Consider the following 16,248-nt stretch of genomic DNA (forward strand, 5'->3'; position numbering starts at 1 on the left):
GCATTGTGGTACCACGCGTTCCGATGCGGCTGATCAAATTGTGGGTGGGAGGTGCATTAGGGGTGCCATTCAAGTGAACGGCAATGCAACACACCTACCACATCAGAACGGGACTGTACGATTAATGCACTGTACTAGTGTGAACAGGCCCTCAAAAACACTCGCAGACACACACAAGCACAGACATATTCTCATACACTCCAAAAAATAATTGTTTTCTTTTTTTAAGATCCACTTAGTCTTTCTATCTTATGAGAACTGGAGTGGATCCTTAGCCTGAGGTCCAGTGTAGGCTGCGATTGAGCTCCATCCATATGTGCATTGCTTGTATAGCTCCCTAGCGGTAGAGGTGCCAGGAGCCAGAATGCGACATCACTCCAGTCCAGGCACCTCTACAGGACATGGGAGGGAGCTGTCGGCAATGCCTGTATGGATAGAGCTCCCTCGCTGCCACAACCCCAGCCCACCCCAATTCAAGCTGACACTCTGTGCCGGGCAGCATATTTTAAATTGGCTGCTTAGCGTGAGAACTGACAGTGCTGCTCTAGGGGGAGGCTGAGGAGCCTCTCACCTAGAAAAGGGGAAAGCGTGCCGCGACCCACTGAACACGGGGTCGCGACCCATCAGTTGAGAACCATAGATAAACATTTAGAGACTCTTCAATGCCTTGTTTTACTAGCAGGCACTGCATTGCAACCTGCCATTGCTGTGATCCTAGTCTGTCAAACATTAGAGACATAAGCTAAACTCATGGCAAAGGATCCAGTTTTACACTACACTAATCTTCTATTTGTAGAGCGATTTAAAGTCAGTGCTGACAGTCCTGCACTACTGTGTAGATGGGTTAGTTGGTATCTCATGTCATTTCCCGTATGAGCCACCTATCCGTTAACATGCAGAAAATCTTTTGGTTGAAATGTTGAGCTGTGGAGCAGACATGTAAGCAACGTTTACTGAGCATGCCCTTCAAGGGACAATGTCTCCAAATGTCATCCAAATCTGTGGACAAGTCTTCGCCCGAATGAAGGGGCACCCCCACTATCAAAGTGGGGTATATCTGTTATTGCTGTCTGACCAGGTGAGGAAAACATCTCAGATGCCTTGGTATGGAAAGGGTTCAGTGGGCTACAAACTAGAGTTTTGCACTCAAACCCTTCCTCATCTCAGGTCTTCAACCTCCCTGTGTCACCACTCAGATTAGCAGAACTCCAAGTAGCCCTTGCATAATTGTAATAATAGATGATGGCACTCCGAGGATTCATGTGGTTTCTTCATTCATTAAAACTTGGCCTTCTAGGATACATCAGGAATAGAAATCTTGTGTGTTTCACACATAGATGACTAATCATAAAGGGGTATCTTGACATTCATGTGTACATTAACTGCAGATCAGGATAGATTTTGTCCCTGGATGCAGACAGATTGTGTCTAGGGACATGCATCTATCCCGATCCGCAGGTAATCTTTCCATATATGATTACATGCAGACAGATGTGGCTACTGTCTGCTTCTCGAACGGGCACAACGGCCACATCTGTAATGACCCACCTGGGATCCCTGCCGCAGACGTGCATAAAAGCCTCCTGTGCTTAAGGCCTTAGAACAGATGAAGGTGGCAGGGAGTTCAGCAAATTCCAGCATCACCAGCGCCTGGTATTTTCTTTTACCGCAGAAAAATGTATATACCTGACATGTGCACAGCACCAGCTAGTGGCTGAAGGGGAGGCTTACTCTTGCAGGGCCCGAAGGTATTCAGGGTTTCATCTATATGTATTTGACTTGGGCCTTTCTGCAGTGATCATGGGGGAGGACTGCTTGTTTGATGGGAAAGTTTAGATATAAATAACCTTTCCTGCAGTTTGCTGATTCCCCAATATATAGTTGCTTAAAGGAGAACTATGAGGTGAGTGCTTTTCACTCACCTCATAGTTCTAGCCGACCTGTGACAATGAGACTGTCACAGGTCGGCTCAGTAGATCGGGAGGTGAGCGAACACATACCGGTGTTCGCTCACTTCTCGATCCTGTCACGGCTCTCCGCCGTGACGGGAGTGGCTGGATTCCCCGCGCTCCGATCCTCCAGCGCTGACTGGCGGAACGGATGGATGAGGGGGCGGGTACAGCTGGATCTGCCTCTATATAGGCAGAGCCAGCTGTCACTCACACAGCTGGGCGGATCCAGACATAATTGTCGGGATCCGCTTCAACTGCGGCGTCTCAGTATACCGCGAGCTGTAGCTGTGAGATCTTTAGCATATAGACTGTGAAACGGGGAACATTCCCATTCACCCAACTGTCAGAGCAGTGCCACAAGGTACTAATAAGCAGAAAATAGTATAACATTTATACTTATATTTAGAGGTGCACCAAAATGGAATTTTCAGGCCGAACTTTTTTTTTTTCCCCCGAACTTTTTTAAAGTTAATTTTTTATTCATTTTTTTTCTTTTTACTTCACTGACGGAGGCTTTGTGGAAATATCTCTTTTGAAATAGAAAAAAAAGATTGAGGACACAGAGTCCTCAATCTTTTTCTGCAGCCCTTGTTATGAATAAACAGGAAGCCTCTATACTGATTGCTCCTGTCCATTCATAAACTGTGGATAGGTACTACGCTATGTCCACAATCATGAATGAACAGGATTCTATTTCAATCATAATTGGGGACACATTAGGCATACTATGTCAATTATTTACAAGCACTCAGCGATCAGGTGATCGTTGAGTGCTTGTACTCTGCTTTCCATCCTGACTTGCTGTAACAGGAGGCTGATCCGGCAGAGAGGTCGACCTCTTATGACACGGCTGACAGCTAACTCGTCCTTCCACTCCCCTCTCCAGCCTGATCTGCCTTTATCAGGAGGCTGTGTGCGCCCTGCTCGGCCTCCTGACCGTTTCTCTCCTCCCCGCTGGATGCTCTGCTGTGTCAGAGGGGACACAGAGCAGCGCCCAGTAGACTGGAGAGAAACTAGAGATGCACTGCATTTTCTGCCAACAAATTGTACTTCTGCATTGTGCCCAAAGGACCATTTTTGGGCCGATTATATCTAGGTGGCCCAAATTTCCCTACTTATATTAAATGTGTGTTTGTTCATAAATTGGGTAATTTTTGTTGTAGTGCGGGTCATTGATGTTTATAAGCAGAAGTGATGCCTTATCAGTTCAAGAGATGTAGTCTGTTTTCAAAGCTAAGGAACTACTGCATACACATGGGCATTTGAAATGTGTCTAGGAGAAGTTGGCTTTTACTGGGGATTTGATAGATGGACAATTTGGACTGTTAAAATGTGCTCTAGTTCTTTCAGCAATGCACAGAAGGATAGAGAAATGCAATGACAGCTTTGTATTCCTCTTTACTTGCAAGAGTATCTGTTTGTGAGAATGGTTAAATATACTGCTCACTCAGTAGGCAGAACTTTAATTTGAGTAAACCTAGAAACATACATTCTGTCACAGACTTTAATCTAGACTTCAAGGTCGGATTCGCACAACATGTATTGGAATTTGCCTGGTCACATATGGGCTTGGTTCACACCATCGCGATAGGAACGCAGCAGGATAGTACATTGAAAACTGCCCCGTAAAACTGAATAAAATGTCACTTGTGACATTTCAATAAAGTTCTACGAAAAAAAGAAGGTACACCGTGTGATGTGCTGCAATCGGCACTTTGGCAGTGTGTCCGGCATCTCACAACACCCACTGTGCGCTTAGCTGGTGTGGCTGGTGTGAATTGGCCCTAAGGGTCACCATATGAGACATAAGACTGATGCCACTAGTGCATATAAGTAAAACTGCTTATGGATAGTAAAAGTTAAGTTTAACTTTTAGGCCTTTTTACACTTCTGGTGCCTTTTTGCTAATGCACAATAATCCACTATGCATTGTGATGCGCTGCATTTTTGTGCTTCTTTTTTTTTGCCCCAAAAGTACAGAGTGTTTGCTAACTTTGACTGTGCTTATCCAAGGGTTGTCATTTCTGTCTCATTAGATAACATTGTTCAACCTTAAAGAGACTCCAGTTTTAAAAATGAATCCTTGGAGGGTGGCTACCCTCACACTGCAAGGGTTAACTGCTCGTTTTGATCGTGCAGCATAATGCAGGGTTAGCCCCACTGTGGAAGGGGTACATTTTTTTAAATCTCGTTAATTTATTTAACCTGTCAAAACATCTCAGATCACTTGTATCAAATGAGCAGCCATCTTGCCGCCCCCGTGCCATGGTTTTCATGGTCCCCCGCTCTTCTGGGGAAATGACGGCAGTCATTTCAGGGTGGGGAGCAGAGTGGAGAATGTCCGCTCTCCGCTCTGCGTGATCAGTGAGATAGGAATGCTGTTCTCACTCCCTATCTCAGCTGTCACAAGTGGCACAGAATCCAGCACAATGCAGTTGATCGATAGTCTGTGTAGGAGGGCAGATTACATAAGAAGGTCACCTCAAAACGCTATCGAGCACAGGGAGAACATTCAATCAAATCGTTTTTCTTTCCCTGTTTTTCAATGTCAATCTTTCAGTAAACTGAAATCTTTCAGTAAATTGTCTGGTTTGAATGTCAAAATCAACCCAGTTTCAATGTTTAACTTGTGGGTGCTTTATGGTGATCGCATATGTGGCTTCCAGTGAATGGAAAGTGATTGAAGTAGGCTGTAAAAAAAAGTGTACGGTCAGCTTTTTTTATACTCTGGGGAAAAGCATTGGGATAATTTTGGTGTTGGTGTTCAAACAAATGGGTATATTTGGTGTAAGCCGGGGTGCTGCGCTTGGTTGTGTGTGATCCACCTTTTAATTGGTCTTTAACCCCTTCGTGACTGACGACGTAAGTTGTGAATAATAAATAAAAAAATTAATAAAAATTGAAAACGTATTCAGGACGAAACGCGTAAAGGGAGTGCTCCGTTTCCTCGCTGACACCCTGGGAAGAGGTTCTACACAGGTTGCATATGCTGTTTTACCAACGGAAGTTTGTAAGTGCAATCATTTTTAAACTTTTTAAATAAAGGATCTTGCATCTGCACTTAAATCCTGTTTTTTCTTCTATGGTCGGTCCCCCCCTCGTTTCCTGGCTGATCTCTCGGGAGGGTTCTCCATCCATACTGGAGGCTGTCCAAACACCACCGATGAGAGGAAGTGCAGGAGAGGGCAGAGAGACTATTATTGAAGAATTTTTCCCTCTGCGGACTCATCAATAGAACTATAAGTAAAAGACACTTGACTTCCAATGCTGCTCGGAGGAAAATAGTATCTTACTGCTCATAATCCCCGATCATACACCTCTATATACACTATATTTTATTCATTTTTTATATCAGGAGATGTGTTTTTATAAGAATTTTGTGCACTTTGGCCTGTAGCCTTTGACTGGCCATACAAATAGTTTTTATTCCATTTTTTATTCATATTTTTATTTTCTATTTTTGATTGTCAGATGGAATAATTCACCCGTTTACACAAATTTTCAACCAGATTTTTTTTATTTTTTTATTATTCACAACATAACTTGTTTCCACACGACAATATTTTATTCACATATGCTACACATATCTTGCGATATTTACATTGTTATTTTAATATTTAATATTTATTCACAAACACATTTACCTTTTTTTTTCGACTTGTATTTTCAGTATACAGCCGCAATTAGGATTTGATCACTGGCACTGTATTTAGTTTGTGATATTCTTACATTTCCACACAATTTAAAGACCAATTAAAAGGTGGATCACACACAACCAAGCGCAGCACCCCGGCTTACACTTGATCACGTTGATAGATACTGCTGCAGCTGGCTAATTTCTGTAAATATATCCTAGCGCAACTACCCTGGTTACAAATGGGTATATTTGTATGCACAATTGTCACTGGTCACATAAGTGAAGCTTGTGTTGTGACTCCTTTAGTCTGATGTTGGTTAAGAATGTTAGGCAGCCACTTTACATTGCCTGGATCTTTGGAGCAATCACTGTTTTATAATCGGGAATGTTAATGGCTATATGTTGCTGCATAACCAGACTTCAGATCATGATGTACAGGCAGCGTTCATGCAAGCTTGTTTAAATAGACACTAATGGCTCTTTTACTGTTGAATTATAAAAACATAAGAACAGATTTAAGAGTATTTTTTGTTAGATGAAGGCCCATTTTTCACCTTTTCTGTTCTAGTATCATGGTCCCACTACAGTACACTTGTATCTTTTGCTGTTAACACTTCATTGAAAATGATCTCGCTCCTTTAACCCTTTCGCTGCCAAGCCCTCCGGAACATTTTTCAAATCAGCTGGCCAAGCCATTTTTTAATTTTCTGCAATTTTTTCCCATTGATTTGATTTTCAACTGCTGCGTTGCTAGCGTTTGTAAAAGACCCCCCAAACCATATATTTTCTGAAAGCGCAGGCCCGGTAGAATAAAAAGCTGGTGATACTAAATTTGTAGGCCGTGCGATAATTGTGCAAATGTTTCTCAAATTAATATTAAACCGATAAAAATACACAATTCAATTGTTAAAACACACCAAAATCAGTATCCGTGCACAAAAAAAAAATATTTTTTGACTAAATCTAAAAGATAAAACTGTATTGAGTTAATAAATAACAAATATTAGCAAATTTGTAATTGCGCCTTTTTGCGAAAAGGTAAAAAAATGAAGGTATGCAAAACTGTAAATAATCGACTTATGTAAAAAATTGTTTTGGTGTTTGTGTTGTGATAAAATGATACAGGTGTATATTTAATTGCAACACAAGGTATCACAACGCATGGCAATGAGTCACAAAGCTTTGCCATGCGCTGCCACAGTTAATTTAATGGTTTTTTTAAAAGAAAAAAATAAATAAATCATGCACTGCGATGCGTTCTAACAACGCACTGCAGCACATGTGCATGGTGTGCACCACAATATGTGTGTGTTATGTGGGGGGAGGGAGGGGTTGTGCTTTTTTTATTTTTTTTACACTTAATTTTTTTAAAATTTTATTTTGTTTTACATTTTTTTATTTTAATTTTTTTAAGAAAGGTTTAATAATTTTGTTTGGAATACCAGAATTTGCCAGCATGTGTAAAAGCTTGGAAATTGTGGTAGGGCAACTGGTCAAAAGCAGTATAGGTTTTCCAGAAAAGCTGGTATTCGCCTTTTAAGATCTGGTTTGGTCTGGTCTGATCTGATTTCACCAGGTTTGATGCCTGTTTGGGATTATATGCAGGCCCAGTCGAATCTCATCCAGAACTGGGAGCCAACTTTAAAAACCTAGCAGCTAACACTAAGCAACTGGCACATGACTATATAGGTAGCTGAAAGATATGTTAACCCAAAGTTAAAAGGAAGGGGTTGTATGTGGACATGAGGTTTCTCCCCAAAATGCTGTCATAGCCATTTGTGGTAGGCAGGCGGGTGGTAAAATGCCAGAGCTATCCATCATTGGGTAAAGCCAAAGCTGTGTGAGAATGTGACCACTAATGTGACTGTATTGACAGCTAGCATTGCAACTTCAGAAGGACTTGGCTCAGTGTGTCTTGCGCAACGATAGCTGTCAATAGTCATATTAACTGCTACTTTCTCATGTATGCAAGGTTTACTTAACAATAGCCCCGGCTTGTACTTTCCTCTTCTACTACTACCCAACCATTGGTTTTTGTTTTAATTTGTAACTGCTGGGCTGTAAGGCAAACCTGTCATGAAGCTACCATGAATGACCTCTTGAAAATGCCCCTTTTATGGATGTTATGTCTTTATAATACTTTAGTTACTGATCCAGAACAAATGCAGATAAGGGCTGCTGACTTAACTTCGACTTTCTTGATCCGTGTACTGAAATCAAATCAACCAGGCTGAGTAGGTTATTTGAAGCAGGCCAACGACATGTTAAGAATGCATGTTCCCCCCAGCAAAACATATCCCACTGACTTTTTTTCTTTAAGTTTTTAACTTTCAGTATTTCATTTTTGCTTGTGGTCTGCCTATACTCATGGGCTGACCTGTGTGTGTGTGTGTGGTTTTTTCCATTCTGTAAAATCTCCAGTATTAAAGATTAACTGGAGCTGCCGGCACTTGCACATTTTATGCATTCCATGTTATCATGGTTAAATGACTTAGAAGGTAGGCTTATCTTGATTTGGCTGAAGATTCATGTTCAAGGCTCAAAATTATAAATTGTGCAGTGTGTAAATGATTGATCTGGGAGTAAAGCATGCAATCGGTTGTGTTTCTTTGTCAGTATTGAACAAAACTTGTATTCAATGTTAAGTAACATAATGAAATTCCAGTGCCCCTTTTTACAAATGGAATAGCTCATGGCAGTCTGTTCCTGTGTGAATTATGGTGCTCTTTTTAGTACACATGTATATCAGCCAATTAGACTTGTACAGATGGTCAAAAGTCCAGCAAAATCTGTTTACAGCTGAAGGCAAACTACATATACTTTTGAAATATATATGGGAACTAATCATAGGTAAAAGGTTGTTGTTCCATTTTCCCAGGTGAATTTGGAAAAATGGAATTACTCCCGCCAATCTGCCCCTTCTCTCCCTCCCCTTCTCTCCCTCCCCTTCACTTTGTTGCTCTTACCTTGGCGCAAACCCTCCTTCCCCTCCAAGGCTGCCAGTGTTCTATACATAGTCCGTACACAGGAGCTCAGCCCTGCAGTTGGTATTTTAAATCCCGCTTGCAAATGGTGAGTACTGACCGCAGGGCTGAGGGGGAAGGGGTGTTCTTGTCCAAGAACCGAATGGGAGGTGTGAAAGTTGTGGTACCATCCTGTTCTGGTTACATAATCCCATCCTTGGTGTCAAGTAGGTGTTAATCCTTCAATTTGCGTGGCAGAAAGTGTAAATTATCAAAACACTGAGGTAGAAATGTTAAATTGGCATTATATGTTTAAAACAGATGGCGTTGAAGGCCCCCACCCCTGTTCAAAGATGGTTGTTTGTAGAGATGCAGCTAACGATTATTTTCAAAATCGATTAGTTAGCCGATTTATTAAGTTCGATTAATCGGATGCAAAATAAAATACATTTTAAAAAATGCCTCCAGTGATGGACTACTAGTTTGTATTGAGATTGCAGTCCATCACAGGAGCAAGCTTGGAGCGGTGGAAGTAAAAAAAGAAAAGAAAAAAAAGTGTGGTGTGCAATATAGTGAAATGTAAAATTATACAGCAATGATGAAGAATGGCATCGGCTATAGAGGGATACAACACATCCCAGCAATAGTACATTATAGCTGGTGGTATTCTGCATTGCACTGTATAATGTACTACTGCTGGGTTTTTTAGTCCTCTATAGCTAGTGGTATTCGGCTTTGCACAACTGTATAATGTACTATTGATGGGATTTGTTGTACTGCTCTATAGCTGGTGGTATTCCGCTGTATAATGTATTATTGATTTGTAGTCCTCTATACACCCCAATGCAGAATACCACAAGCTATATAGAAATACAACAAATCCCAGCAATACATTATACATACAGTATACAGGATTTGTACTCCTCTATAGCTGATGGTACATTGCTCTGTATAATATGCAGTACAGCGCAATGTGCTACTAATGGACTACAAATCCCAGCAATACATTATAAAGCACCATGTGTGGGAAAGTGTAGGCTTACCTCAGCAGTCTTCCAGCAACTTATTTCTGAGATCGGGCCTGTCTATCGGTGACGGTCATCCACCCTCCTACACCTGCTCCTCACTTCTTCTCCCCGAGTCCCTGTGCCGATCGTGGATGTGGGCGGGGAGGAGGTGCGGTGTGTGGAGCGTGGATGCGGCCGGGCGGGTCTGGCAGCGGCGAGCGCAAAGTGGGGAGGAGGTGTGGCGCGCAGCGTATGTGGAGCTGTGAACAGGGCCAACCAATCAAAAGCCGATTAATCGATTGAAAAAGTTGACAACTTTTTCAATCATCGATTGTAATCGATTGTCGATTAGTTGTTGCAGCCCTAGTTGTTTGACCTCCTATGGCCTCTATAACTCCTTACAAACCAGTTGTCCTCAAAAGGAATGTCCATGTAGGAAAACTGCATTGACCTGGAAGCCCAGTCTACTACTACTACTACTACTACTACTACTACTACTACTACTACTTCTAGCTATACTATGACCTGGATAAATAAATAAAAAAACCTTCACTAACCTATATGGGAGCTGTTTTGCCTGACCAATGTATAATTCTATATACAGCATCTATGTTGTCCAGGTGCTCCTACCAGACTTCACAAGCAGATCCTTGATGTACTGCAGCATTACAGTTTGGTCAGTAACACTGAGACAAAACACTCCCCAGCTTGCATGGTGATAAAGCAGCACACTGTGATTGAGATTAAACCTTTGCTCATTCTTTCACTCCTGTCAGCACTAGGGCTGCAGCTAACTATTATTTTCATAATCGATTAGTTAGCCGATTATTAATTTCGATCGGATAAAAAAAGGCTCCAGTGATGGACTACTAGTTTCTATTGAGATTGTAGTCCATCACGGGAGCAAGCTTGGCGCGGTGGAAGTAAAAAAAGAGTGTAGTGTGCAATATAGTACATTATACAGCGGCGCAGTACAGAATACCAGCAGCTATAGAGGAATGTAGCAATAGTACATTATACTATAATGTACTATTGCTGGGATTTGTAGTCCTCTATAGCTGCTGGTATTCTGCAGTGCGCTGTATAATGATTATACTGCGCAATGCAGATTACCACTGACCAGTTATAGAGGAACAACAAATCCCAGCAATAATACATTATACAGGGTGTTTAATATATTATTGCTGGGATTTGTTGTTCCTCTATAGCTGTTGGTGTTCACGTGAGCGGGTATTCCGGCGTAGGCGCGAGCGGCTTAAATGACGTGGGCGTGGCGTAAGCAGCGGGCGTAAGTGGCGTAAACGGCGGGCGTAAGCGGCGAGCAGGAAATTTGAATTTTAGCCGACGAATCGACGATGGAAAACGTTGACAACATTTTCCATCGTCGATTTTAATCGACTTAATCGAATAACTGTTGCAGCTCTAGTCAGCACATTTGCACTTCAGCAGATATCCCTGTGCTGCCCCTCCTAGTCTGAAGGCTGGTGTATAGGGGATTACAAGAGACTGATATGAAGACAAATTCAAGTACTTGTGCAAGTTGCGTTTAAAGATCTCCTGGATTCTGGAAACTTAACCCTTTTAACAGCAGGTTTTTCTCTAGGGGTGATGATAAAGAATTTATATTCTCTTGATCCTCAGTCCTGCAGCAGTAACGTCTAACCTATCTCCCCCTCTGTTCCGGCTGTGGTGTGTCCCTCTGTCTTCATACAGTATCAGAAATCCTTAGACCACCGTAGCCTGGGTGATAAGGGGCTGCGGCGACCGGTCTAGCAGCCAGATGAGACCGAGGATCAGGCAAGCATATTGTCTTTATTTTTGCTCCCAATGCAAAATGAGCACTTAAGCCATACCACTGCAAGGGTAAACATTTCAAATTCCTGGAGTTCCTTTAAAAATGCATTTATTAACTTTTAATGAGTAAGATTCTGCCTGGGTTCCACAATGAATGACTCTGCTTATTGAAGGAATGTAAAGGCTCCATTAGTTCTGGGGATTTTAGATGAAGCTGCCAGTAGATATTGCCAAGATATTTAATTTGTTCTTTAACTACAACTAGTCACTTCTGAATGTTGACCTATGCAAAGATGAATGTATATCATTGCCAAAGTTTCTAAAAAGATCATGAATAACTGCTTGCCGTCTGACCATTCTATATAAACAGATGGACAGCACTCTAGTCAGCAGGTTGCCATACAGGTACACAGTAATCATTGTAAACAGCTGTTACATACAAGCATTTGGGTGGCTATAGAACCGCCTGATCACTTGTATGGGTGCATGGGCTGGTTAGCCTCCTATGTGATAGCAATAAAGTTCAATGTGTAAAAAAATAAAAAATATATATATATATATCTTTTTAGTGTCCCCCATCTCCTAAATACAAACGCACATCAGGTGCACCTACATGTGAAAACGACAATTGCGACGCACGTGTTGCATATCACTGAATGTCGGAGCGTAAGCAATAATTCTAGGGCCATCAATCTCTGTGTTAACACTAATTTGATAAGCAGTAAAAGCTTTTAAAGTGTCGCCTATGGCCAATTTTGGGTGTGGTAATTTTTTGTGATTTTCGGTGGTGCCCGCAAATTTTAAGGTTTGATATGTTTTGTATCTATTTACCCAACGTGACCCCCCAATCTTTTATATTTTACTATTTTTCTCCTCCTCTGCTGCAGCGATGGTAGATCCCTCAGCATCCTGACTTCCAATATACAGTGAGGGGAATTTATGAAAACTGGAACAGACAGAATCTGGAGTTGACCGTGACAACCAATCCGCTTCTATTTTTGATTTCAAGGCTTAACAGAAGAAACTAAAAAGAGAAGCTGATTGGTTACTATAAGCAGCTGCTCCAGATTCTGTCCCAGTTTTGATACATTTCCCTCAATGTATAGAACGTGATGGCTGGAGGATCCTTAGACCGCTGCAGCAGAGTGGGAGAGGGGCTGGAAGGAAGGACCGGTCTAAGAACAAGCTTGCTCAGAGGATCGGGTGAGTATCATTTTTCTTTTGAACCAAGATAGAAATTAGCAATGCAAACTAGGGCTGCAAAAACTAATCGACATAGTCGATTATAATCGATTATTGAAAAAGTTGTCAACTTTTTCAATAAGCCATGTAAAGGGTTTTGTGATAATGCATGGTTGTACATGACTAAAGGCTGGCTGTTCACTAATGAACTGGGGATGTCATGTATACAGATCTGCATAACCAGCACATTTTTGTGGCCCAAATCTTCCCAGAGGTGTTCTTTATGTGTCTCAGAATGCTTCTGTAATCTGCACTCTGTGTTCAGGACTACTGCTTACCATAGAAGTGAATAGTCACTGTGCAGCTTGATCTTATTAACCTGGGTTCCAAAAACTTGTGTGGAATTTTTTCAAGTTTTGGCTATTTGACCTGTTGGTTTTGTGGAGATCTGCCTTATCTGTGGCTTGCAAGCTTCCCCACATGAACTATTGACATTGCAGCATCATGCAGCTCTTCCAGGAATAAGCAATCGTGTGTGTTTGTGTTTCCCAATGTCAGTGTATTTAATCATTCTATGTATTTTCTGTTTCTATTTTCCCTTTAAAGGTACTTTTTTGGAGCAAAATGTGTTCTTCTAAAAAAAAAAAAACATGGATACATACAATATTTTTGTTTGTCTATTGCAGATACTCTTAGTCAGCAGCAGTCGTTACCCTGATCAGTGGATTGTACCAGGAGGGGGAATGGAGCCAGAGGAAGAGCCCGGTGGAGCTGCAGTCAGAGAAGTGTATGAAGAGGTAACATGAAAGCTGTAAAGGAAAGCTGTGCTGAGAGAGAGCCATGATATGATATGATTTTAGGCAGCCTTTATGCTGTGGGTATTGTGCAAGTCTCTATAAAGGATTTAATTATTGCTTGTCTTGTACCACCAATGTAAGCAGCAGTAAAACTCTTGTGGAAAAATGGTTATTGGCATGCAGTACATTGAACATGAGATAAGGAGTTCACTGCCCCTTATCTGAATTAAGAGGGAAAGGATCAGGAGGAGTAGAGAGGTCAGGATTTATAGTTTTATTGCAGTGAAGAATATATACAGCTCGCGTACATAAAAAAAAGATTTGGGGGGGGGGGGGGGGTTTAAAAAAAATCAAAATTAAAAACTCTGCATGCATACTTAAATAATTTTACTACCTTTTGCGATGACCATATTTCATATTATCCATGTGTCGTCTTGAAGAATCTGTTCATCAGCGTCAGTGATAGTTGAAGATGTTGCTACTGTCTATTGCCTTTTCAAGTCCATATTACACTTGGTCCATGTGCCCTCGTGCCCATGTGTTGTTAAGGCACTCAATGGAATATGTACTGAGGAATTGGGCACTCTGCTGGCTGACCCGACACTGACCAGAAGTGTATCATTCTGAGGTTTGTAAGATTTACAATTCTGATCAGGAGGGTGAAGAGTTAGTTGGGTAGTAGGTTTTATTAGAGCAGGTATCTTTTAATCCCCATTCACACAACGCATTAAAAAGTGTGACGCACTTGTGGTGCCATTACTTGTTAATGACACCCCAAATGCAGGCGGTAAAATGTGTGCCATATGTGCACAAATACGTTAAGCTCACAGCTCAAACTGCTGCTTTGCTGTGTATGTCATGCAAGCATCAGCCCATTGAAATGAATACCACCTCCTCGACACTGGGGTGGCCGGGCGGGTATCTGAACATGGAAGGGATAACACTGCTTGAGAGAACACAGCAGAATGCACTTAAAACACAGGATCTATGGCAAGAGTAACAAGTATTTTGGTATATTGAAGTATTTTCAAATGTTGTTACTTGCAAACAGACTACGAGGGAGCAAATGAAGTGGTTCTGGGTTTGCTAGCACTTTTATAATACAGGTTGCTGTATACAGGCTATGGTGTCTATTCCTGATATTTGTTGGTTAAACAGTTGTAATGAGCTGTATACTTTGTAAAATGAGAGTCCCACTCTTTCCACATTTTCAAGGGGCCAGGTGAAATTAGAGTAAAATGTGAAAAACAAAGCTCTGCTGATTTGTAGGTGAAGGGTGGTGAGCATGCATACCCGTAGATGGAAGTACAGGTAGTTTTTTTTGTTTTTTTCTTTTCTTTATTCAATTCATATGGATACAGATCTGTACACATTAATATGCCATGGCATAGGTTTCTTGACCTTTTTTTATCGTAATTCTGATCTTCGTTAGAATACTAGTGCTATCCCTTTTCTAGTATGTCGATTTTTGTAATTGGTAAAATTTTCCCCATGTTTCTAATGCCGTCAAATAGAGAGTCCCAACCACTCCTGACCGAGAAGCCCCATACAATGTAGAGGGGTGCTGAAGTGGCCGCAGATGGCGCCGCCAAATACTTGCAAAACAGAAAAATGGTCACCAGAACTCCAGGTTTTCTTCAAAACAAAATCCTTTTATTCATATTCACAGGTCATATCACCATGCGTAGCCGCGCATGGTAGCCACGCATGGTCATATGACCTGTGAGAATGAATAAAAGGATTGTTTTGAAGAAAACCTGGAGTTCTGGTGACCATTTTTCTGTTTTGCCAGTTTCTAATGCAGCGCAATCTCCTGCCAACCTAGTTGTCTTCACTAAAAAAGGTTGTATACATTCAATTCAATTATCCATTCATGTGAAAAGCATTTTCATGCAATTGGGTATTCAATGAGAAAATTAATTTTGCTTCGTACATGATTGGGTAAGTAAAATTGTTAATATTCCATCGCCAAAGTAAATTAGATCCCTTGTTTAAGCTCTGTGCAATTCTGTGTGAGAATGCAGATGGCCACCAGCCACACATGCACAGCTCAGCCACTCCGTGATCTTTATTGCCAAAAGATTGTGGTACAAGTATGCTTTTGTGTGGCATTGTTTAGAGATAAACATCTGAGTGGTTTATTGTATTTATTTGTGATTAAATCTACTGTTAATAACTATTCTTTTCCTGCAGGCCGGTGTAAAGGGGAAGTTGGGAAGACTTCTGGGAGTTTTTGAGGTAAATATTTTATTACTTTGGTCTCTCCTCTTCCCAAAATCCTTGAGTTTCACAGGCACCTCGGTGAGGGTGATATCGTGGCCTTTTTGTCAACATCCTGGGAAAGCGGAGGATACTAATCTCTCTTGAGAAAATGCTCAAGCACTGTGCTGGGGAGATTTAAAATCCTCAGCTTTCCTATAATCTCCGTAGAATGACATCTTCCTCCCCTAGGCACCTGGGGCAGAAGCTGATGTGCAAGGTAAATACATCCCGCTCCCCAATGATGTTTACTGTTTGGGGCCTAAAAGGTCTGCTTCAAGAGTGAGTCCTATAAATATGAAAATTATATAGTAATCCTTTAATATAAAAATGTCACACTAAAGATGTGCCTTTTTCCCATTTAAGCAGAACCAAGATAGGAAACACAGAACGTATGTGTATGTTCTCACAGTAACGGAAGTGCTGGAAGACTGGGAGGATTCTGTTAACATTGGTAAGCTCTTCAGATTTATTTTTGGAGCTTGGAGTAGTGGGGATTTCCTCATTATCTCTGAATGTACAGTTAGTTTATTCCTTTTAGATGAGCTGTTCCTCTGGTGGCCAAATGTCACCTTAAACAGCTTTTGCTGTTCTTAAAGGAGAACTATGACATGAGTGATTTCCACTCACCTCATAGTTCTAGCCGACCTGTGACAA

At 41.4% G+C, this 16,248-nt stretch overlaps 1 protein-coding gene across 1 annotated transcript in view; it reads left to right on the plus strand.

The window, feature by feature from the left end:
* The window catches only part of NUDT4 (nudix hydrolase 4), a 33,247-nt gene that overhangs the window by 14,564 nt on the left and 2,435 nt on the right, over positions 1-16,248 (plus strand). The window contains exons 3-5 of the mRNA XM_018560233.1: positions 13,222-13,332; positions 15,526-15,570; positions 15,958-16,045. Coding sequence (XP_018415735.1) covers positions 13,222-13,332; positions 15,526-15,570; positions 15,958-16,045 — 244 coding nt within the window. The remainder of the gene's footprint in view (positions 1-13,221; positions 13,333-15,525; positions 15,571-15,957; positions 16,046-16,248) is intronic.

Source organism: Nanorana parkeri, unplaced genomic scaffold, assembly GCF_000935625.1.
Source record: "Nanorana parkeri isolate BGI_ZX_2015 unplaced genomic scaffold, ASM93562v1 scaffold442, whole genome shotgun sequence".
In the NCBI taxonomy this organism is placed as follows: Eukaryota; Metazoa; Chordata; class Amphibia; order Anura; family Dicroglossidae; genus Nanorana; species Nanorana parkeri.